The sequence below is a fragment of the Diabrotica undecimpunctata genome, chromosome 1 (assembly GCF_040954645.1).
Source record: "Diabrotica undecimpunctata isolate CICGRU chromosome 1, icDiaUnde3, whole genome shotgun sequence".
Taxonomy (NCBI): Eukaryota; Metazoa; Arthropoda; class Insecta; order Coleoptera; family Chrysomelidae; genus Diabrotica; species Diabrotica undecimpunctata.
Genome location: NC_092803.1, coordinates 186350982 through 186377279, shown reverse-complemented (window position 1 = coordinate 186377279; position 26298 = coordinate 186350982). Strand labels below are relative to the sequence as shown.

Sequence of the window (26298 nt, the reverse complement as noted above, 5' to 3'; positions counted from 1 at the left end):
TAATGGTCCTTCTAGAATTAAACGGTGTCTATGGAAATGGTCAAACTGAGGTGGAAACTGATCTTGCTGCTTTTATGTCCTTTCTCACTTCGAAAAGAATTATTCATCTGCAAAAATCAAGGGAATATCACCGAAATTACTATTCCGTTGCCTCTCCAAAACGCAATTTTTAAACAGTACAATGTGTTCTGTATGACTAGAAACCTCAAATTATTATAGTGATGACAACTTTGCCATGGATCTGATTAACATTCTTTCTATTAGATATAAAACAGATACATTGTTTTTGTTTCTAGTTTGTAGAAAAATATACCACAATTGCTAGATATAATCGTCCAAGTTCAGCTCATGGTGGCACCTTAATTTTTTCTACAAATAATGATTTCTCTCCGGTAACAAAATATTACTTTCTGTTGAATGAAGCCTTCTTTGAGTTTTCCTTAGTTTATAATAAGAGTTTTAATCTATATATTCTTTTCATTTATAGATTGTTTGACTCTTCCACGGAACTATTTTTTGAGATCCTGTTAAATTTGTTAGATTACCAATATATTCTAAATGTATCACAATGCACGTTAATTTCTCCTACAAGAATTACTAAAACAACATCTACCATAATTAATTATATTGTCTCAGATTGCTCACCCCTTGATGAAAGCTCTACAATTATTAATTCAGGACTATCTGATCACGAAGCAGTATATACCAAGTTTAATACTCTTTTATTTAATAAACATTAATTTAAACCCAAGGAGGGTTTGTTTAATAAACAAACCCTCCTTGAAAATCCGATGTTTAGGTAGGATTTTTATTTGCTCGTAAATTGCAAAATTTATGATTGACTTCTAGGTGGCATTTTCGTTGCGTGGATGTGGACTACAATATCAGTGACGTTTTAGATAAGTTTGTCTGTATTTTTAATAAGGCATTTTCTTTAATTATAGTTAAGCCAAAACGTCACAAACCCTGGACTACTAATCAGCACAGAATATGTGTTCACTACTTTATATTAAGAAATTTACTGCCAATGTCTTTATAACTGAATATGTCACCAAGTACAGAGAAACCTATCTAAAACTTACTAAAACAGCTAAAAAATCTACTATCAAAATCGTCTGGGAAGCTCTAAAAGTGGTGCAAAAGAAACTTGGTTCATTATAAACCATTTTTGAAATGAAACGAATACAGCTTAAAACTTTTTACCTTCCAAACCTTGAAAATCTAAATTAATACTTTGTTAATGTGGGTAAAAATGTAACATCACCTATTTTAACATAACAAGATCCCAGTTCCTATTTCCCTTATTTAAAAAAGGTCTCGAATTCATTTATTTATCAGTTGGTAAATCTGAACTGTTTCAAACAATCAAATAGTATCAAAAGCAAATTTTCCTGTACTACTGATCTACTATCCATAACAATTCTCTTAATTTTCCCAAAAAATGTGTTGGAAGTTCTGGTCTCACTAATTAACGATTCTTTTAAAAGAGGTATATTTTATCTTTATCTTTTTCTTAAAGTGCCTATCCGTTCCGGATGTTGGCGATCATCACGGCTATCTTTACTTTATTTATTGCAGTGCGGAACAGTTCAGTGGTAGTCGTGTTATACCACTTTCGTAAATTTTGAAGCCAGGAAATGCGTCTTCTTCCCGGTCCTCTCTTACCATTTACTTTCCCTTGGAGAATCAGCTGGAGAAGGCCGTAACGTTCTTGATTTCTCATTACATGTCCTAGATATTCCAACTTTTTAGTTTTGATGCTCATGAGAATTTCACATTCTTTCCCAATTCTACGCAGGACCTCCACATTAGTAACTCTGTCAACCCAGGATATACGTAAGATGCGCCTATAACACCACATTTCGAAAGCTTCGAGCCGATTCATAGATGCAACAGTCAGTGTCCATGCTTCCATTCCGTAGAGCAGAACTGTGAATATGTAGCAGTTCAATAGACGGCATTTTGTTTTTTATGATATGTCTCGACTGTTGAAAATGGTTCTTATTCTAACGAATGCTGCTTTTGTCTTTATAAGGGTTTCTTTTTTATCTTTATAAGGGTGGCGAAAAATTGAATGCCTGTAACTATAGACCTATTGCCTTAAGAAGACACGTTATCTCTCAAACTCTTTACGGCAGCATGCTTTCAAATAATTGGAGTGGGACGTTAAAAAACTCAATGTCAACGGCGAAATGATTTCCCACCTAGAATTTACGGACGACATAGATGTCATAACAAATAACTTAAAAAAGATTGGAACTATGATTACTAAGTTAGATGTATGTAAGTTGGTTTGAACATCAATTTTGGAAAGGCAATGCATGACAAATCTGGTACCAACCGAAAATCCAAAAGTCTACTGCAACGAAATAGCATTAGTTTATGTAGTGAAATCCAAAATGCTAGGGACAACTAAACCGCTGAAATGCAAATAAAAATCACTTTAGCGTGGGCTGTATATGGACCTCTATCAGACATCTTCAAGAGCAACATGCCAAATTATTTAAAAAAGAAGACGTTCGACCAACGTGCGCTTCGAGTCACGACTTACGGCGCCAAAATACTTTCTTTCACCTACGCCACAGTAACCATATTCAGAGTGGCACAAAAACGAATGGAATGCTCGTTACTTAGACTGAGTTTTAGAGACATGATTAAGAATGAGGAAATAAGAAGGTCAGGCGTCACAGATGTCATAGAGCGCATGGCATGGTTGAAGTGAGACTGGGCAAGCCATGTGGTCAGAATGAATGACGTGCGATAGACATAAAAAATTACAGTGTGGAAACCACGAGCTGAAAGACGAAGCAGATGTGGACCACCTATACGATGGATAGATGACGTCAAGAGAATCGCTGGAGGAAGCTCAAGACTCATGACAAAAAAATATGGTCAAATTTGGACGCAAAAGGCTGGATGATGATAATGATATTGAGAATTATCATCTTGAGAAGAAGTTTGAGAGAATGACCTAAGAGATTAGTTAGTCTAAAGTCTTTTCATGATGATGTATTAGGTTTTTTTGGTGGGATAAATGCCATAATAAAGACTCAAACCATATATTATAGTTAAATGATAGCCAACTAAATACCAAAAATAAATTATTGCGCATAATAGAATTGCTAAGCCAAAAATAGCTTTCTAAAACTGAGATGAGTCCTTTTCGATCCACGTTTTGATAAAAATTTTAGTCTAAGGATATCAAAATGTTATATTGTCGGTTTTAATGTAGAGAGAAAAGACCTGGACTTTAAACATTTTATTTAACTTTATGTAGTTTTATCGACGTAATATTAAAGTACCATGAACCGCAAGATGGCGCAACGAAGAAATTTTGCTATGAGTCAACCGTGATAGATAATTTATCTTAACAATTAAATTTATAGAAACAGCATATCTAGACGGTCAAATATATTTAAAAAGGGGAATAGATGATTACGTACGACTAGAAACTGGAGATAATTAGGCTTGGAAGAATGAATCAAAACAGCTGAGGATAGAGATAAGTTTGTTGTTGTAATCACTAATCTTCACTAACGGAGACGGCACTGGCAAAAAAAGACCGGGTTTTTATTGGAAATATATCTACCAAATCAACTTAATAATAGCATTAAAAATAATATCCAAACATTACAAATAACCAATTACCTGTATCCAAACAGATTCCCATATTCCGCTTCACGTGTAATATAGCAGTTTTCTCAAATAACAACGATGCAAACACAAACGCGGCTTCCGCGCTTCCGTTTGCATGAGACACATCGAGGCGCAAAAAACACCTGTCTAGTTCCCTACGACTCAACGACACAAACGATTCAAACGCCGAAAATAAAAAGACTCTCAGCCACCCCGAAACACTAACCCATTAAAACCCTCGAGTCTAAAACGCGTAGATCAAAAAGTTGGATCACGAAATGAGCTAATAGTTAGCACGGAATGCACTGCTTGCGGCGGCTTGGCAAAAACTACTTTGGCCAGGTGGAAAAGTAGCTTGTCTTTCAATTGGAAAGCGCCGTGAAATTTGAATAATTGATGACCATCGTCGGTTAGCCATTGGTTGCTATGGCTTTGCGTCGACGTGTATGGTGTGGACAAATGAAAATTGAAAAGTGTTATTTGGTATACAACTTTTTAATAATTAAAAAAAATAATTCTTAGAAATACAATGACTAATCTTAGGAAAGAGTGTGTGGGTTTATGCTCTAGATTTTGGCTTAGACGTAAGTTAATTTACCACAGATACCTTTTAATTACACTGATTTAAGGATTTATGTTATTACTTGTAAAAAAAATCAGTAGATCTAATATGCCTGTTTCGTTAGTACAGGCAATATTATGGATATTGTAGACAGAAAAATCATATTTAAATTTAAATTGAAAATAATTAGTATATATACATATATTCGGTTTTTTATAACGTCTTACGACGTTTTCCGACTCCCAAACGCCACTGTATTCTGTCTTGAGTTAGGTCTTAGTCCAGATTTCGAGCGCTAATCGCTTTTCTAACTTCCAGGTTCCAGCTCTGTGGTGGTCTTCCTCGTTTCCTCTTCCATACCATTTGAGCTGTTTTCTCTCAATATCCTCAACTATAGTGCCCTCTATACCCATTTGTTGTTTTATCACTTCATTCCGTATTCTGTCGGCTCTTAATATTCTCATCGATCTTCTGATGGCATCCATTTCCGTGGCTTCGACCTTTTTCTTATATTTTTCGGTTATTCTCCATGTCTCAGCTCCATAAAGTAGGCTAGTTTTAACCATTGTCTCATAGATGTTCCATTTTCTTTTCTTTGATATTTCTTTACTCCATAGAACTCCGTTCAAACATACTATAGCTCTTCGTGCTTGTACAATTCGATGTTCTTTTTCTCGTTCGTCTTTTCCACTACGGTCGAAGATGACGCCCAGGTATTTATATTGGTTGCATGGATTTATTTTTTGATTGTCATCGATATCGAGTTGTTCTGCTTCAGCTTCAATTAAGAGGTATTTTGTCTTTTCTAAATTTATATTTAATCCCCATTTCTGGTATTCTTCAATTAGTTTTCTAAGCATGTATTCCATGTCATCTTTGTCATTTGAGATCACCACCTGATCATCTGCAAACTGTAAAGTATATATGTAATCCTGATCGTTCAATTGTATACCCATTCCTTTGACTTTCCTTTTCCATTGTTTCAGAGCTGCAGAGATATAAATCTTAAATAGAGTCGGAGAGATACAATAATTAGTATTTTAATTAAAATATATAATTTTCTCTACAATTCATGTAAATAAAAATCTATGGTTTCAGTTATGTTACGTTACGTTGTAGATTTTCCAATTACATTTATCTCTAGAGTCGTACCACTTATAATCTTCTTCAATTGTTCGTATTGAATATTTATTATTTCGAAGTTAAACATGGCCTATCCATTTTAGCCTATACTTTGCCATTGTACCAAATAGAACAAATATTAATTAATGAAATTGTAAACAAAATAAAATACCGGATGAAAATAGAACGAGCGAACCAATTCTACTATTCCAAAAAGGAGGTAAAAACAGCCAGAAAACTACAGAGGTATAAACTTAATACTATGCTAAAATTTTACAAGTGCTAATAAATCAGAGGATAAGTTTAGCAGATGAACAACAGGGTTTTCGTAGTGGAAGATCGTGTACAGATGCTATATTTGTTATAAAGTAAATTACCGAGAAATCACTAGAGTATAATAGACCAGCATTTTTGTGTCTGATTGACCTAAAGAAAGCGTTTGACAGAGTAAGACTCAAATAATGTAATCCATCTTCCGCATAATAGAGAAGTTCCCCTAAAAATTATAAAAACTATCGAAAACATCTACCAAAACAACAAAATGGAAGTCAGAATATATGGACAACTTACAGAACCTATAGAAATAGGCCGCGGAATAAGACAAGGGGATTCATTGAGCCCCATGCTTTTGAATTTGAACATGGATGAAATCATCAAAAGCATTAACAAAGGAAGAGGATACAGAATGGGAAACAAAGAAATAAAAAATACATCGTCGCAGACGACGCAAAATTGATAGCCCAAGATGAAGATTGAAGTCCACAGATTTAACAAAAGAGCAAAAGAATTTATTATGACAATCTCATCTCAGAAAATTAAGACAATAGTAGTCAGCAAAGAACCAACCAGATGTAAAATAGAAATTGATGGCATCAGTATTGAACAAGTAATGGAAATAAAATACCTGGAAATTACACTGTCTAGCTACGGTGACCTAGACAAAGAAGTGAAAGATCAAGTACAAAAAGCAAATAGACTGGCAGGATGCCTTAATACCACTATATGACGAAACAGACACATTGAACAAAAACAACAGACGCTATCGAAAAAATCGCGTCGTTAAAATGTAATTGGGCAGGACACGTCGCCAGATTATCAGACAACCGATGGACAAAACGTATTTTAGAGTGGCGACCAAGGCAAGAAGCAATACGAAGTAGAGGACCAACTAGATGGACTGACGACCTGAAGCGTGTTAACAATAACTGGATGCAAGCCACGAGACAGAGACAGGTGGAAAGAGCTGAGGAAGACCTATGTCCAGCAGTGGACGCATAAAAGTTGATGATGATGACGACTACTTTTATATTCACTAAAAAAATGCTGCTTACTTTTTGATAAATTAATACTAAGGTTTAGTTGACTGGGATAGTATCGGTAGATTTTATGATATGTTAGATTCCTGTATTATCCAAACTAGGTGCAAAAACTCAAAATGTCCAAAGTGGTACACTCCCCATTTAAAACATTTAATATTTTAAAATATACCTGAAATTACACTATCTGGATATGGAGACCTGGACAAAGAAGTGATAGATCAAAAATTACAAAAAGCAAATAGACTGACAGGATGCCTTAATAACACTATATGGCGAAACAGACACATTGAGACTGAGATGAAGTCAAGAATTTATAAAGCAAGTGTAAGACCAATAATGACATATGCCTCAGAAACAAGACCCGCCACAACGCAAAGGTTACTGGAAACGGCAGAGATGAGAATACTGAGAAGAATTACAGGAAATACGCTGAAAGATCTAAAGCGAAGTGAAGACATTAGAAGAAAATTTAACGTACAGTGTATAAATGAATAGGCACAAAATAGAAAACAAGAATAGAATAACCACATAAGCAGAATGGAGGAGATTTGTTTCATCAAAATAGCAAGAGATAAGTCACCAATCGGTAGAAGAAGTATCGAATGACTGCGCAAAATATGGAGTGACAACCTTACATAGAGGTAATAATTCGCCAATGAACAAGCAGAATTGCTTATAAAGAGGAAGAAAAAGAAGAAGAAGAAGAAAAAGACTTTACCATTTATTAATCAATTTGTGCTATCTCTAGACATTCCCCAATAAATAAAAATATATAAACCAGCATATTTCTTTGATCACCACTAAAAATAAAATACTACTTGTACGGTTTAATAGAAAACTGAAGCAGTATAAAGGATCGTCGCGATTATAATGAGCTTTGCTATCTTTATGTAAGCAACAAAAGTAGATACTTTTGCATGTCATTTATGACTATGAATCACTGCATTAAAATACTAATTGTTTTTATTAAGCCGAAATCAATTGTTAATACTTTCGCTAATTTCTTTAACAGTGTCCATAATCCGTTTTTTTTTCATAATCTGATATCAGTCATAGCCATACACACTGCTTAACTACAAAAATTTCTGACAATTTCTCACGCTTACAATGTTTTAATGCCTATAAATGTCCAGCTCCAGATAGGATATTTAACTTGCTTTTAATAAATCTCTGACCGAGGGTCACTTTCGATCACAGTTTAAGCCCATACACAAATATGACGATAAATCATTAGTTTTTAATTATCGTTGCAATATAATTATTTTTGTTATTTAAGCACATGTTTGGATGTTAATCGAGATCTTTATGTATGCTTTATAGACTACAACAAGGCATTCGATAAGGTAAGGTTGCATACTGTCGCCGTTATTGTTTAATGCTTATTCTGAAGAAATCATAATGGAAGCTTTGGTAAACGAGACAGTCGGCATAAAAGTAAACAGAGATTTAATTAACAACATTAGGTATGCCGACGATACAGTCATAATATCCGACAACTTGGAAGACTTAGAAAGAATAATGAACAAAATATTAAGATATAGTGGAGAATACGGACTCTCTCTTAACATCAAAAAAACCAAATTCATGAAAATTAGCAAGAACAACAATACAAACGAAATATTAACGGTAGGCGGCCAGCAGATTAAGAGAGTAAAAAAATATACTTACTTGGGAACGATAATCACAGAAAATACCGATTATACTGCAGAAATAAGAGTCAGAATTGAAAAAGCACGTGCCACCTTCGTGAAAATGAAAAAGATTTTATGCAGCAAAGATCTGACATTGGCCCTCAGAATAAGGCTAATTAAATGCTATGTACACAGTGTACTCTACTATGAAGCTGAATCATGGGCATTAAACCGGATTACATTAAATTGACTTAACGTGTTTAAAATGTGGACATTTAGAAGATTGTTAAGGATTCCATGGGTAGATAGAGTCACGAATACAGAAGTGTTAAGAAGAATACTCAAAGAGAGGGAAATGGAAAATACAATAAAAGAAAGGAAATTGCAATATCTCGGACATGTAATGAGAGGCGAAAGATACAATATCCTGAGACTCATAATTCAAGGAAAAGTAGAGGGTAGGAAAAGCGTAGGAAGAAGACGCGTTTCCTGGTTGAAGAACCTGAGAGAGTGGTTTGGTTGCAGCTCATGGCAATTGTTCAGAGCAGCTACCTCGAAGGTTAGAATAGCCATGATAATTGCCAACCTTTCTTGCGAAGATGGCACTTAAAGAAGAAGAAGATAAAATTTTTGTATGTATGATAAAATTTTGTATCTCAGAAGCTGGTGTTTCACAACCGTTTCTTGGGCGTGTTAGCGGTGAAGCTCTCAATGCTGACAATTACGTTGACAGGTGTCTTAAAAATCTTGTTCAGTTTATAAATATTCATCACTTCAATGATGAAATTATATTTTGACCCGACCTAGCGTCATACCATTACGCCAGGTAAACGACAGATTGGTTAACTACTCAAAATATAAATTTTGTTCCCAAGTGCGACAACCCTCTAAATGTGCCTTAGGCGAGACCTATAGAAGAGTTTTGAGCTGCTTTGAGTCGACATCGAGCTGGTGTATAATTATGGCTGGGAAGCCCAAAAGAAAGATCAGTTAAGGGGAAGAATTTTGCAAAAATTTCGTGATATCGACTTAGAAACAGTCCAAAGGCTTATTGCACATGTAAGACCAAATTTACGTACCATCGAAGATCACGGACCTCGTTCTGTTCTATAAAAATACATTACAAACCTTAAATATGTATTAATTAAGACCTACTTTCCTGTATTTAGTTAATAAAATAAACTTAATTTAAAATAAAAAAATACTTATTTATTTTTTCCGAAAACTTTAGGGACATGCCATAGTTACAGCTTGGTAATTTATAGTGGGGACTTATAAATTATAAAAGATAGCAGATATTCTCTAACAGATATTTTCGTCATTGTTTATCCCATATTCTGCATCAAATGATAGTTTATTTTATACAGGGAATCATTATGGACCAAATGACAAATTTCGCAGTAGTGGACAAACTATAACATAGCGCCTGGCGCATGATTGTTCATAATTCAATCAGATATTCCTACCTTTTGAGACATATTGCTTCATAAATTTATTATTTACACATTGATCTGCTCAGAACTTTCGATTTTCAATAGATTTGTCACCGACCACTGATAGTTCGTAGTAAGACACGAAAGCTTTTTTCATTATATTCCAATAAATATTAAAATTAATAATGAATGTGTACATGTTTTCAATGCTTGACCAATTTTTACTTAATATGCTTGTGAAACTATTTTCCCACAGATTTTTTTATATTATCTATAATTTATACTACACAATTTTAATTGAAAATACATTTATTTTGACGTTTCGACTTCCACTTCGGAAATCGGTATCAAAATTCAAATTTAACAAATTATTATAATTTAGGCAATATTATATATACAGAGTGGCCCATCCTATACGCGTCAGTCTCTGTACGGAAAACGACTTAATATTCAAAGTTTTTTCTTTTTAGAAATATACAGGGCCGTTTAACACTACGCTTTAAAAATAATGTGAATTATACAGGGAGCTCCAAAAAACTGGTATACCAAAGCTATATTTTTTTCTCGTAGAACACCATATATTTGATAACACGATTGAATTTTTCATAAAAATACACTATACTTTTATAAATTTTCGCTGTACCTAAATACAGGGTGTTAGAAGTAATGGATTTTAAGAAGCGCTATGAGTCATACCGACGCAGTAAACAAGTTTACGTGTTATAAACTTTCTACTAAATATCCGTATCATTGCGGCTCTTTAAGTTGATTCTTAGACTGTCCTCCATGGAGAAAACTTCGACTCCAAATTTTGTAATAGAGCACTAAATTTTGTTTCCTTTTTATTCTACGAGTAAGACAGACGTTTTCAGTTTTCATTTTAGGGTCCCAGTGCACTGTTGTCAGTTAGTTCCGCGCAAGTATTTACAACGTCATAGCTCTTGTCAAAATCTACGAGGTCTATGTATATGTTATAAAAGAAAAAAAAAGAAACTCTAAAAACAGCAAAACTGTTATATAAATTAATTAAGATCACTTCAGATAACATATCAAAGAATTATCAATCCTCCTCCTCTTCATTCCTTGAGCCATTGTCAGGGCATGGTGACACTCTAAATATTTTTGGCTTACTGCATCTATTTGCTGCGATCCTATGCCAGATTGAAGAGTTCATAGATGGATTTTCCCACCAGCCTTTATTTGGTCTGCCCATCATGGAAATCTTTCTTTTGGTCTTCGGCTTTCTACATTTCGTTTTACTACCGTTAGTTCCATGGTCTTCGTTCTTTTAGCTATGTGACCGAGATATACCATTAGGTATTATCGGTTTACTTTTTTTAATACCCTGTCTTTAATATGAAGTTGTTCCAGAATTGACTGGATGGTTCTATGTTCTGCCCAGGACATCCCTAGAATTCTTCTATAGACCACATTTCGAAGATTTCGATCTTACTCCTATTGATTTTTTTGATAGTAACGATTCGACTTCATTCGCTGCTAGTATAAGCGTGCCATTTGTGTATCGTAGGTTGCTGATTTTTTTGCTTCCTATAGTGATTCGTTCATCCCATTCTTCTAGTACTTTTTTCATTTAATATTTAGAATATATATGTTATATTGTAGCATTTCCGTTTTACCGTTTAGATTGATAATATAAACATTTTTAGTCTGGTTATAATAACACAAATTGCTATTTTGTTTGATCTTGATTCCGCTTGGACATTTTGCTCATCAAATAAACAGGAATCTTTCCGTTTATGTTTATACCTACCAATTTGGGAGAATGATGTCACTCTTGGTGGACCCGCTGCCAAAAGCAGTCGGTTTCATTGTTTAGTCCGGATTTTCTTAAAATTCGTTATTCGTTATTTGTTTTTGTTATCGGAAATTCAAGTAAGCAGTGAAAAGAAAAAAAAGCAGTTTCCATCTCATATAGGTCAAATCCAATTATTTAAAGTTTGTATGGACAGTGTGTTTGTTTTGTATCCAATTCCAAGGTAATAAAATTTCTTATACAGTGTGGTGAATCGTCAAACTGGCCATAGGAAACTCAATGGGTAATTCTAAATTGTTGAATTCCTGCTTCCCTAATTATTTTACACCAAACCTGTACAAACAATATTGCTGTGTTACCAAGAAATTTAGAAAATTAAAATGAAATAAATGTATTAACAGCAGTTGTAGAAAATCCTAGAATAAGTTCTCGGATCATTGCAGACCATTTTAATATTCATAATTCCATGCCCTTAAAATTTTTCAAAAGGAATACATTCCGTTCATATAAATTTCAATGTCATCAAGAACTAAGAGAAGGAGATGCTGAGCGACGATCGGAATTTTGTTTTGAAATTTTAGAGAGGGCTAATGCAGACAGACAATTTTTAAAAAACATTTTGTTTAGTGATGAATGTATATTTACATTAAATAATGAACCAAATATTCAAAATTATAGAATTTGGTCGACAAGAAAGTATGAAGATATTATTGAAAGCCATACCCAATATCGTCGAATTGAAAGCCATACCCACATCAATAAGTGTTGTTTGCCTAGTAACTTGATTAACTAGTATGAGATCAGGTCTATTATGTGCCACTAGATGATCTGTGAGCACAGTGCGGTTCCAGTATAGCTTGTAGTTGTCATTTTCAAGCATTCTGTCAGAGACGTAATGATAATAAGGAAGATGTTCGGTTTAGAGAAGTACCAGTTTGTCGGCTAGTTTTTGGTGGATAATCTTTTCTACTGAGTCATGGCGTTCTTTATAATTAATTTCGACAAACCGCTGGCACCACCTGGCAGCCCCCAGTAAGATGTTGAATGGTTTCTTGGGCTTGGCATCCATATCGTCATTTGTCATTTTGGACTTGAGGATCTTTAACAATATATTTCAGGTAATTTTTAGTTGGAATAACCTGATTCTGAATGGCAAGTAGAAAGCACTCAGTCTGGGGCAACATCTTTTCTAATGTCAACCAATAGTTCTATGCTGTATACTCGACATATTCTTGGCTGATCTCATTGAGATGTTACCCATGCAGAGGTTTACTCATCCAGGTGCGCATTTTTTCTTGCTAAGTCATGTGGTTTATGCGCATTTCTTGTTCCCTCAGTTTAAGCGGCGTTGTATCATCTACTGCGCAAATTGATCGATGTAAGGTAGATGTGTCAGCCTGCACCTGAAAATAAGTATTTAAATTAGTAACCTGTTTAACCAGTTGCTTACCTATGTCCATAAGTCCTCTTCCCCCTTGATATTGCGGTTATGTTGTTCTCTCTACTGCACTGCGTGGATGGTGTTTTTGCACCTGTGCAAGAAGTGTTCTTACTTTTCGTTGAAGATTTTCTATATCTGTTTTTGACCACTTTATAATACCAAATGAGTAGCTCAGCGCAGAACATGCGTACGTATTTAATGCCTTAAACAAATTTTTACTATTGATAAGATATGACCGATTTAGTTGTCTTACTCTTCGTACGAACTCGGAAGTTAGTTAGGTTTTCATTTGTTTATGGTCAATTTTCGGAGCTTGCTTTACTACAAGATATTTGTGCATATTATTTTCACCCATTGCCTCGATGTTTTGGCCATCTTGCAGATCGAAACCTCCAAAACTTTTCGAGTGCAAGCCATTAATTTCAAATCATCCATATACAATAGATGATTAAGCTTCGCCACAACAATATTGCTATTTTTGATGATAAATCCTGTGTCAGTCAAGTTCAGCAGCTGATATAGTAAGTTCATCGCTATTCAAAATCAAAGTGAACTCAACGAGTCCCTCTGGAAAAGGCCACGGTTAATTGGGATATCGTCAGTTTCGATATTGGTTTCACCATGTATTTGAGGGTGAATTTTAGCCTTTCACTCTGCTATTATATGCTTCAAAAAGGTCACAAGATTATTATTGACCTTATATATTTTCGATATATCTATGTCATTCATCTGACACTGAATCAAAGACCTTGGCGCCCTTAGCGCATCTTTTCTGTTAAGGCTCTATGATATTGTTTGGAGCACAGTATTGGTAGATACGTCGGGCTACACAGGATGTGATCAATTTGTACAATGTTGAAAGACAAGTAATTGGGCTACAGCTGGATATTGGGTATTATTTTGATCCTTCTGTATTATATAAGTGGTTACCCGAGGAAGAAATGATGGTATTTCCTGTGAATTAAAAATAATATGATTAAATAATATTGTTGAAATTTATTTCAATTTTCACATATTTCCAGGTATGAAACTCTTTGATAATGTTCGAGATTTCTTTAGTAGTGAATAGTTCATGTAGACTTCGGCAAATATGCATATTGCATATTTTGCATATTTTGCATATTTTGCATATTGTGCATATTTTATGCAAATATTTCATATTTTGGCATATTTGTATAAAAGTTTGCATAAAGTGCATAAAAGTTCAGATTTTTATACTGTATTTGAAAATTTTTAAACATACCAATTTATTTCAATTCTTGTATAAAATTTTGTAGTCATTTTAATCAAGAAATGATCTAAGTACGTAATCTCTACAGGTACAAAACATTTACAATTTCAAAGAAGATCAATTTAAGTAGCCCTCAACATTCTTAGAAAGTCTCGGTCACTGAGGCATTCAGTTATTGGATAATCGCTAAGGGTTCGCTCATTTGCATTTTATGATCTAATCCCCAAATCTATTTACAATTTATTGTATCTTAACAGCAGGTAAACGCCTAATAGTTTTGTTCCTAATTTAGGGATTTTCCAAAATCTCCCAGTTTTTTGAATTAGGTACCTAAACATTTCTAATTTGATGCTCAGATTTGTAAATCATTTTTGTTTTGATATTCAAAGCGTAAACACTCGTTGTGCGTAACAAAAAGGAAGATTGTGATTTTATAATGCCTAAAACAACCAGTGCTTCAACTTGGATTAAACCTTATAAAGAGCTGTCTATGGGTATGGGAAAAATCTACTGTTCAGTCTGTGGCAAAATTGTAAGTATCTAATATTTTCTATTAAATATCTAATATTTCATACATACAGGGTGTTTCCAAATGACACTTACAACGTTTGACTGTAGATACTTCTCGAAAAATTAAACAAAACGATATAGTTAATGAGGGGTCAAACTTATTTACTTTTCGAGATACAGGGTGTTAAAATTAAAAAAAAATTAATTCTTTTAGTTAATAACAACAATAACTTTAAAACCAATAAACGTATTTACTTGAAATTTAGTACTCGTAGGTTGTTTTTAAATGAAAAATAGCTTCCTTTAGTGAGAAAAAATTGTCCATGGTACAATACAATGGTGTGTATTTAGAAAAATTTTTCAGCTATTCTAAAACACAATTATTTTTATTGTAATTGAATTAACAAAAAAAAACTTTTGTTGAATTTTAAAATAAGTTATATGATGTACTAATGGCTAGTAACAAAAACTAATTTGTGGATTAATACTGCATTTAAAACACTTAGCGAGTGTTTTTTTTTTCCAAACCAGTTATTTGATTAACCAAAAACACCTTGTATATTTTTATATTTTAAAGGTTGGGTTAAAATAAAGGTTTTTATTTTTATTTATAGATAGCATGTGAGAAGAAATTTCAGATAGACCAACATGTGAGAACTGCTTCACACATTGGAAAAAAAGGAAAAATAGGAGGAAAACATCAAACTTCAATGGCTAAATGTTTCCAATCTACTTCAAAAAAATTAGATGAGCAAGAAACTTTTAATGAAGACTTGTGTCGCGCATTGGTGTCTGCAAACATACCGCTTTCAAAATTAGCAAATGTAAATTTTAGTTCGTTTCTAAAAAAATATTGCAAACTTAATGTTCCAAGTGATCGGTCTCTAAGAAGAAATAATGTGAACGGGCTATACTCGTCGGTGTTAATTAATATTAAGGAAGAAATTGCAGATAATTATTTTTACATATCTGTAGACGAAACCACTGATTCCTCAGGAAAGTATATTGCTCATTTATTGATTGGTGTTCTTAAAGAAGATACCTTACCAAAATCTCATCTTATTTCATGCCAGCAACTTGAGAAAACAAATGCTTTAACAATTTCGCGTTTTATACAAGAAACATTAGCAACTTTTTTTCTTCCTACAACTATTCCTTCTAATAAATTACGGCTTATTTTATCGGATGCTGCTCCTTATATGGTGAAAGCAGGACAAAATTTAAAAATATTTTTCCCAGATTTAATACATGTTACTTGTGTAGCGCATGGATTAAACAGAGTTGCAGAGGAAATACGAAAAAAGTTTCCTCTTGTAAATACCATGATATCCAGTGTCAAAAAAGTATTTCTTAAATCTCCCATAAGAATTCAACTTTATAAAGAAATGCTACCTAACATTCCTCTTCCACCACAACCTATTTTAACGCGTTGGGGAACATGGTTAGAAGCAGCTAATTTTTATGCAGATCATTTTGTTAAAATAAAGAACATAATTGATACGTTAACAGATGAAAGTTCCCAATCTCTTTTGGATTCTAAACAAACTTTTCAGAGTAACTTGCTTCAACAAGAACTTTCATTTATAAAATCAAATTTTAGTTTTGTTCAAAAAACAATTACTCAGTTAGAATCACCAAAACTCTCATTGTTCGAAAGTACAGCATTAATAAAAGAATTTGCGTCATGTTGTCGGAACGTTAGAGGTAATATTGGAAAAGATATTTTAAAAAAATTTGAAGCTACTATGGAAAAAAATAAAGGTTACCATATTCTTTCTGAAGTAGTCAGTGTTCTAGCTGGAAATATTTCGGAAACAATTAATTTAGAACCAAATGTTTTGGTTAGTTTGAAAAATGCTCCCGTTACATCAGTTGATGTTGAACGAAGTTTTTCCATATATAAATATATGTACTCAGACAGAAGCCACAAGTTTTTGTTAGAAAATTTTGAACACCACTTGGTCATTTATTGTTACCATAATTCTAAAAAGTTTATTCATACTTAAAAATGATGTAGTTACTTAAAATAAATGTAAATCTTAATGAATAGTAGGAAATATTTAGTTATGTACACTTTTTTTTTAAATACAATTGTTACTATTTTACGATTTTTTTATTTATTTGTATGCATATTTTGTAAAATATTTGCATATTTTCGGGTAAACACGTGCATATTTATGCGCATATTTTCTACATTTTTAATTGCATATTTGCCGAAGTCTATTCATAAGGAATATTTCTGTAGTATTGACAATTGTTCGTCCTGTCTTCAATTCATCCAGCATTGTTGTTATGAGTAGATGGCATCGAAAGTTGATTGTCCTTGAGGAATTTCTTCTTGGCTTAAGTAGGATTTATTTACAATTTTTACAGTGAAATTTAGTTTCCTACAGAAAGCCTTCTCTGCATGGTCAAAAAGTATATTGTCCCATTTTCGGTTGTTACTAACTTTGTATTTCCTTAGGCGTCCTGAATAAGCCGAGAGTTTTTGTTTTAATATTTCGACGCAGTGTTGAGCTGTGTTGTTTTCTAGATGTTGTGTTCATCATGTTGTATTATTATTATTATTATATTTTTAGGTACTGAGTTTCCCTACTTGCATCTATATAAATTTAATCTTATATAATTACTTTTAATTGGCCTTTAGTTTTTCTGTATAGTGTCATTTTGATTCTTTCAGGTTTCTAACCTTAAAAATACTTAAAAATTCAAATAATATTAAATATATGTATTCTCAGCATAACATTTAATAACTTTGGTAAAGGTCATGACACGTCTAATATCGCTATTTAAACACCCTTAGTAAACGTATAATTATTTTCAATGTCATAATAATCGAACTTTTCGAGATGATTAATGGGTATATTACTTTTTAAAAGAAGGAGTAAGCCTTTAATTATTAATTAGCCGTAACCCACTACGTGTCGTACTTGAAACGTCAATTTCTTTCGTAAACCAAAAAATATGCCTTTAGATCGAAGTACTTAAAATAATTGGTTTTGTGTATTTTAATTTTTAACCAATAAAAGGTCCTAAATTTTAATATTATTCTGAAGCTATTTTCTTGTGGCATCTTAATACAATTTATTATTTTTACTGGAAATAAGCGACGATTTTACTTTAGTAAAATTTTACTAAAGTAAAACTGTGGCATATTTCCAGTAAAAATGCAAAGCTACAACAAATGTTTTACAGTCTTGGTGAGGGAATTAGGAAAAATTGGTCCGAACTAGTTTTTTCACAGAATATTAAGTTTATTTTAAATTATCTGGAACATCCTTTTTGAAATTATTACAAATAAAAATATATTTAAAAAAAATATTTAAAAATGTCTTTATAAAAGGTATAATAATAGAAACCCTATCGGGTTACATTACAGAACGTTTTCGGAATAACTATTCCATCATCGGTACTATCATAAAAAATATAACAACTCTAATTAAATCAAACGTGAAAGTTAAAATTTGGTCCAAAGTTATTACAAAAAGTATGGTTAATACTTACTGGATGTATATGTTTGAAGCCACTAAATATATGGGTGAAACCCTTTAAAAATTGTTTGATTACCTTAAAGTTACATTTTTATAAACATGTATAGTTTATTTCACGAAAAATGGTTGAGTGCTTAATGATTGCAATAAAACTCGATCGCAAGTACCCCAGCTTAGTCAACATTAGTTGAGCAGGTAAGTATTCAGGTAAAATTGAAGCTACTATGGAGTGTCGTTATCTTATTTGTATAATAAATTCCTGGTAATATAAAAACGATTAAAAAATCGTATAAAATTATAAAAACGATTAGAATACATTTTATTTCATAACGTTGTAAACATTTTAACAGTGATTTTCACTATCAATGGTTGATCTTTTAATGACCACAATAAATTTGTTGATCGTTAAGTATTTCCTGGAATAATTATACAGGTTCCCTCTATTCTGTATAATTTGTTAAAGTATATAAAACCGATGAGAAATTTTTAAATATACATTTTGTTTCATTTAGTTGAAAGTGTTACAGTTTTACCAGTGTTATACCTATTTATACCTATAAAACAGCATTATGTGGCGTCCGTGGAAAAATATTGATGGTGCTTCTTCCAGTGTTCCAGCAAAAAAAAGCATTTATCTGCTGACGCTAGAGAAATCGTAAAAACAATATATAGTTCTTTACTTACAAGAGGACTTACTGCTAATACTGCTGCCAGTGAAATATCTGATTTAACGAAAATACCTCTAACCACAGTGAAAAGAATTACATCAAATCCCATTAAGTCAAGAAGGAAGCGTAAGGATGGTTCTACCAAATGTATTGACGAAACTGATAAGGACTTAATAAGCCGAAAAATTTACACAATGTACGAAGAGCAACGGATACCTACATTACATGCTTTAAAACAACGGCTTACTAATGATGATACATAAATAAACTGTAGCCGCATTAGTCTTTGGAGGATTTTTTCTAAAATGGGCTTCAGATATCGTACAATTGACAAAAGGCAAGAGCTTATGGAGTCCTATAGTTTACAAAAGTGGCGTACTGAATATATAACTTCCATAAGAAAGTAACGTACAGAAGATCGACCAATAATTTATCTGGACGAGACATGGTTTGACACTCATGAAACACCATCTAAAGGATGGTCCAATTCTTCCAACAGGTGTCAAACAAACGCTCCATCAAACAAAGGGAAAAAAATAACAATTTTAGTGTGATAGTAATGGACAATGCAAGTTACCACAGTCGTCAAGTACATAAGTCTCCAAGTGCAAATAACACGAAAATTGAAATTCAAAACTACCTGTTAGAAAACGATATATATTTTGAAGAAAGTTATTTAAAAAATGAACTGTTAGAAGTGTTAAAATCATTTTCTATTAAAAAAGTATATGTTTGTGACGCATTGGCCGAGGACATGGGACATACAGTGTTACGGCTTCCGCCCTACTATTGTTTATTTAATTCCATAGAGCATATATGGCACCAACTAAAGTCAAATGTTAGGTCACAAAATGTTTCTCCGACTTTAAGTGGTAGTGTAGTCGAATTAATAAGGAAATGTGTTGATGATATCTCCCCAGAAAGTTGGAAAAATTCAGTACTTCATGTAATGAACGTAGAAAATTCATATGTTATTTTGAATCACATAATTAAACCAATTGTTATTAATCTTGAAGAGGATAGCGACAGCCAAACAGAATTAGGTATTTAGAAATTCATAAATATATTTTGGTTATTTTGGGTATTTTTTTTTGTAAACAATAACTTGTATATATTTTTCTATATATATATTTTTTTTAATTTATCTATTTTTTGTACATTGTGTATTCGTTTGTATGTATATACTGTAAATAGAACTATTATTACTGTACATTTTTAACGATATCCGATTAGGAAGAGCAAAAACTTTTAAATACGCCAGTTTTTTGCTGACAGTCCTAAGCCTGTAAAAAGGGTGAAGGAAAGTACCTTTCTGAATTTAGATCCATATACTACAATTATTCACGTAGGACAAAAAAACTACTTTCTTCATGTTAAAAATTGTTCAATTATCAAGTATATTCACTTGAGCAACCTGAAAATACCATATGAAATAATTTAATTAATTTTTATAATCGTGTATTACACAGCTACCGATGAAATATATTAAATAACAAACTTTCTGAAGTGCGACCCTGTGTACTTCGGTAGTTTATTGAGAGACTCTTGTGTATACAATAGGATCAACTCAGGTAACCATTAAGCACTCAACCATTTTTCGTGAAACAAACTATACATCCAGTTTTATATGTACATGTTTTATTTGTAAACATGTACATACATTTTTAAAAACTATGATGTTTAAGTTACAAAGGAATTGATTACAGGGCAACTGGGGTTGCTATTGCTTTGCTAATCCTGCAGACACGTCTAAGAACTAGCAACCCCAGAGGAGTCTTACGTTGCTATTAAATCAATTTCTTTTGTAACTTAAACATTATAGTTTTAATTATTAAAAATGTAACTCAAAGTTAATCAAACAACATTTAAAGGGTTTTTATCCAAATAGTTAGTGGCTCCAAACATGTACGTCCAGTAAGTATTAACCACACTTTTTGTAATACCCTTGGTAAAAATTTTAACTTTTAAATTTAATTAAAGTGGTTACACTTTTTATGATAGCACTGTTGATGGAATAGTTATTCCGAAAACATTCTGTGATGTAGCCCGATAGGATTTTTATTATTATATCTTTTCTAAATGAATTTTTAAACAAACATTTTTGTGATAGGGGAGCGCCGGGAGGGTTTAAACAATTTTTTAATAAACAAATATGGTGTGGACATGGATAACAAATATCTAAAATTTTGAATTCATACTGATTAATGTATGTCTCCTCAGTATATATTTGCATAGTTTGTGTACAAATATAACAATTTGAATGAAATAGTGGCATATACATACTTGAGGGTAATGTGTCCAAACCCTCCCGTCTGACCAGGAGGGTTTGGACAATAAACGAATAAATACAAAAATATTATTTATGGTTTTTATTTGCCAAAAAAGCTTTAGATAAGAAAGAAACAAACAAAATATTTATTATTAAAATAAACTGTACTGGGAAAGATCAATGTTAAAATATATCATGTCCTTATATCTGGAACTTTGATCTGTCAAAGGATTTGGTAACCTTACAATCAGTTTTTCGTATGTTTCAAATGCTGCAAGCTAACTATAAACCGTCTGGAAGCAACTTGCTTTTTTATAAATTTCACGTTGTAGCGATCTATAACAACTTCTTTAATTTTGGCGGCATAATGTCGAACCGATTGTTTTCCAAACACCTTACAAACCACGAAACTATCAATTCGAAGTCTAGTAACACTGCCAGACTCGCTCATTACTTTCCTCTTCACCATCTCCATTTTTTTATTAGTTTGTGGTATCTCTTTTTTCAGTTTCTTGGTTGTTCTTTTTACTGGACCTTTTCTAGTGAATTTTCTTTCTGGGCTTTCTGGTATAGTTATGTTTGGGATGGATATAAGCAATCTTTCTTGTGCTCGCTTTGAACTAGAGTGTCGAGCTGTGACAACGCAGAGAGGCTGAATTGCGATGAGATCTCCACATTTTGATTTGAAAATTCACTTGATGAAGAAACATTGGGGTCTTTTGATGTTAAAGGAACCATTCTGTCTGTTACAAACGAGCATAGAAAGTCTTTTTTACCAAAAATATTTTTATCCATTGGCGAAATTTCAGTGCAACGAAATACAGATTTTATGATGGAAGGAGTTGCATATCGATGCCAAGCCTTCATACATATTAGTGCAAGGTCATAAATTGATAATGACTTCCCTGGATGAGGGAGCATCCAGTCATCTGCTTCTTGATTGAAACATCTTTTAAATGGTCCAAAAACAGTCCTATCTAATGGTTGCAATTTGTTAGATGTGTGGGGTGGAAGAGTTTGAGAATTGTAATTCAATTACCTTGGTAGTAATCAATAGCAGAAACAGATAAATGGGATTCATGATTATCCATTAATAAAATAACTTGGCGTTCTTTAGAACACTGAACATGAGTTACAAAATGCTCTAAAACTTTTAAAAAATTATCACTGGTCATCCATCTAGATGAATGCACTAAACCGGTTGCATCATACCTTTCTGAAATACCATTTAGCATTCTGTCTTTGTCAAATTTTTTCTTTGAAAACACCCAAACTTTGGATGTGCCTTTCCATTCGCTCCAATAATACCCACTTAAGTAATCAGTTCTCCTCTCTCACGGAACACTACTTTACCAACTTGATGCTGACCTTTAGTAGCATCTTCTTTTTAAGTTTTTTGAATTGTGGTTACGCCCGTCTCGGCCAAATTAAAAATGTCTGATCAAGTGAAACTGTAGATTTATTGAAACTGGAAATTTTCGCTAAGCATATATTCTCCGTGGTTTGTAAGGATAGTTTTGATTGTCGACTCAAAAATCCTGTAAACCAGTCCTTCCCAGCTGATTTGTTTACTTTCTAAGGCTCTAGAAATGTGACTTCGTTTTTTTTTCTGCAAATTCGTATGCAAATATGCGAGTCGCTTTTAAGGTACAACGGGTACAACATCTCTTAAGGTACAACGTAAGGGAGGCTTCCATTTCATTAAAAAACACTTGGCATGTGAGAAAATGTGAAGAGAATGTCGTATTTTCAATTCCTACTTCTCTATCTTTCTTTACATATAAAGCTAGTGGTAATTTTTTTAACTTTATGCTGTTGAGCCCTTTTTCTGATAGAAAACTTTCCAGATAAAACATCATACTTCTTCGGGAAATCGTCCTTCGGTTAGTCGCTTATATTTATGAGGCATATTTTCTGTAACAATATTATAAATTAGGGAGGGTTTGGACACACTCAAGACAGTTGAGATAAATAAATACAAAGTTTACAAAATAACACCAAACTTTCATTATTTAGGCTTACTTAATAGTAATAATCAATAAATATCCCAAAACAAACAAAACCAGCTAATTAAAAACACATTTTCAAATTGTTAATGCACTTCAAGTTATATTTGCGGTTATGCTTGTTGTCTAGAGGAATGAGAATTATGAGAGTGTTCAATGCCTCCCGCTTTCCAAACCCTCAATGGCGCTTCCCTACATGGTAAACAGCCAACTACAATAATGTAGTTTCCTTGTGGATATATTTTTAGTTAAAGTCTGTAAAAATAAAGTTCTTTCCTGTGTTTTTTTAGTGGAATTCATGGAGTTTAAAGTTATTTATGGGAAAACAGTTTTATAGTATTTTAGCATTGCTGCAACACTATATACAACAGCAAGAAGAGCTGCAATACTATCAAATGTAGTGGCGGATCTAGTGTTCAAGCCAATAAACATAGGAAGAAGAAAAACAAATGTTTTAAATGACCTCCCTTAGACGTGACACAAGATTCAATTCTTCGCCTCATTAACAATCGTATTCGCGCAAATATTTCTGGTGTATTTGTTATTGTCTTACAGCCGGCTATAATTCGACTCCCCATCTATTTTGACCAAAATCTCCTCTACTTGCAGGTCTATTAGAATAAATCTATTTTCCAGCATTGTTTCATCCAGTTGCATACGGTAGTGGATAATCCCTTTTGATGTTGCTGCATCATAACGATAATTTGGTAGTGCATATCAAATACGCCTTTTTTTATCTAGATATGTGATTAATGCAATCTCCCCATTAATAATTTAGTGACTAATTTAGTGGACTACTTCGTCCAGTGCTGTTTTTGTTGATTTTTCTTCTTGATATGCACGCTGATTGCCATTGATGAGATGATTCTTCAATGATCCCTTCTTAATATGTCCATCGATAATTGTTTCATTGTCTTCAACAGAAACTATGTAATACTGATAAGCCTGTAGGATTTAGGTATGGTATAGCTTATTACCTCTCGAATCAGGTACTACTAAGTACTAGTCTAAATGTATGTCTATAAACCATTTTATTTTTTTTATATTGTATAATCTTATCACAGTACGTTAACTATCAATTAGAATTTCTACTCGAACTAACATATTTTCATAGAAATTATTGGTCACTTTGGTTAAAACTATTAATTTTTAATAGCCACGTATCACATAAATACATATTTAATCACCTTTCTCTATACCTTATTACAGCTCTATTAAAGTCGTCTAAACATAATTTATAATAATAGGCCAGTTACCTCTTAGAAACTGGAGCAGGTGTCTTATTATTTTTACTTTCATAAAGCCTAAATTATTTATGTGTATTATGATTGACGGCTATACTTTTTAGGTCATTTCAAGAGTTAATATTCTGATCCGTTTCAAAGAAGTACACCACTTACTTATAATTATTTTATAGGGTTATAATTTCAAATATACAACTGGAATTTGGAATTCTTTTTTTTTACATCACAAGCATTGGCTATTTGACTAATGTTTGTAATTAAGTTTCCCTCAATGTCAAGAGAGTTAATTTGGTTGCTGTATGAAATGCCTAATCATACGGATTTTATTCCAGATCTCTGATAGAGGAATATTTTCGGTTATTGTGGAAATATAATTTTGCCATGATTCAGTTTACTTTTTTTAATGACGTACCTTGCGTAGGCTCTATATTTTTTAAAAGCTGTTACTTTTTCCGGTGTATGATGTTTTTTTAATACATTAAATGCATGCTTACTTTGTTTAAGTGCCTCTTCACATTGTTTGTTCCACCACGGTACTGACGTGTTTACGTTTTGATTTTGCTGTTTTGCCTATAATATTTGTGGCTACCTCTGTTAACATTGAGGTAAGTTTGTCTGTAACAACATTAATATTATCTCCTATTGTTCCAAAATTAGGTCGGTAGTCTTCAATATGTTGTTGGTAAGCTATCCAATTTGCATTTTTAGTTTTCCATTTTTCTTAAAAATGTGTAATTATTCTTGTGGAATTATTTCTTATTTTTATAGGCCAGTGGTCACTATCGTAGGTATGGGTTAATACTTCCCAGTCTATTCTAGGAGCCAGGAAACTTTCACATATAGTCAGATCAGTAGCAGAATGATTGCCGGTAAAAAAGGTAAAACGAGGTTTTTTTCTCCTGTATTTAATAGTACAAAACCTGTTTCATTAAGAAATTTTTCTATTTGTTCTCCTCTTTTGTCTGTGGAATAACGTCCCGGGGAAATATTGTGAGAGTTAAAGTCAGCTAGAATAAATCTAGGTTTTGGAATTTGCTCGATTAAATGTTCCATGTCTTTTGAGACAAAATCCATATCTGATGGGATATAAACATTGTATACAAATAGCTGAGTTGGACATTGAATTTCATTGCTACGGCTTCTAAAGCAGAGTGTCAAGGAATCTCTTCTGATTCCAGATTAGAATTAACATATATTGATACCCCACCGCTTGCTTTGTTGGCGTGGTTTCTGATTTGGTGGTATGTATCAAGTTGTATTTTTAGTTGTATTTTTGTTGCTTTTAAAGTTTGTTTTTTGTAGAGCTATAATTTGTGGGTTTATTTCTTTTATTAAAAGTTGAAGCGTTGTGATGTGTGTAAATAATCCTTGTATATTTCACTGAATAATAACCATTTATTCTTATTTCTTTTTAATTGGTGCTTTCTTGAGAAACATCTGTATCTTCGGTGTTATCTTTTTTTTTCAATTTGTTCTATATTTAACTGACGACGTATTTTCCTCTTTATTCGTGTAATTCTAGATTTAATACGTCTGTCTACGAGTTTGGGATAGATTTCTGTTAGTATTGTTAATAGTCCTGATATGGTTTTCGTGTATTCTAGTGTGATATTTAATGGATTGGGGGAACCATGTGCATCTGCCAGAAAGCTGACTATCTCTATATAGTTTAATTCGAACCGAGTTGAAGTTTCATTAATAAATTCCTTTGCGGGTTGGATAAGTGATTCTGTAGAAACTATTTCTGTACTTTTTGTATCAGATTTAGTGGCTTTTAACTTTTTTGTTGATATTGCTTTTGGTTTTATAAAATCTATTACTGTGTTTTCTGTCGTTGGTATACAAGTGGTGTCGATATTTTAGAATGAGAACGTTTCTGTATGGTAATATCTGTATGTAGTTTTTGGGAGTCCATTACGTCACAAATATTTTCCGTTTGATTCTGAACAGAGTGATTTTTG

The 26298-nt window shown here is 32.7% G+C and overlaps 1 protein-coding gene across 1 annotated transcript in view; it reads right to left on the bottom strand.

Moving 5' to 3' along the window:
• Positions 1-3917, bottom strand: part of LOC140441718 (uncharacterized) — a 115101-nt gene extending 111184 nt beyond the window's left edge. The window contains exon 1 of the mRNA XM_072532604.1: positions 3649-3917. Within this exon, the coding sequence (XP_072388705.1) occupies positions 3649-3670 (22 nt within the window). The 5' untranslated portion in view covers positions 3671-3917. The remainder of the gene's footprint in view (positions 1-3648) is intronic.
• Positions 3918-26298: the final 22381 nt, after the last annotated feature.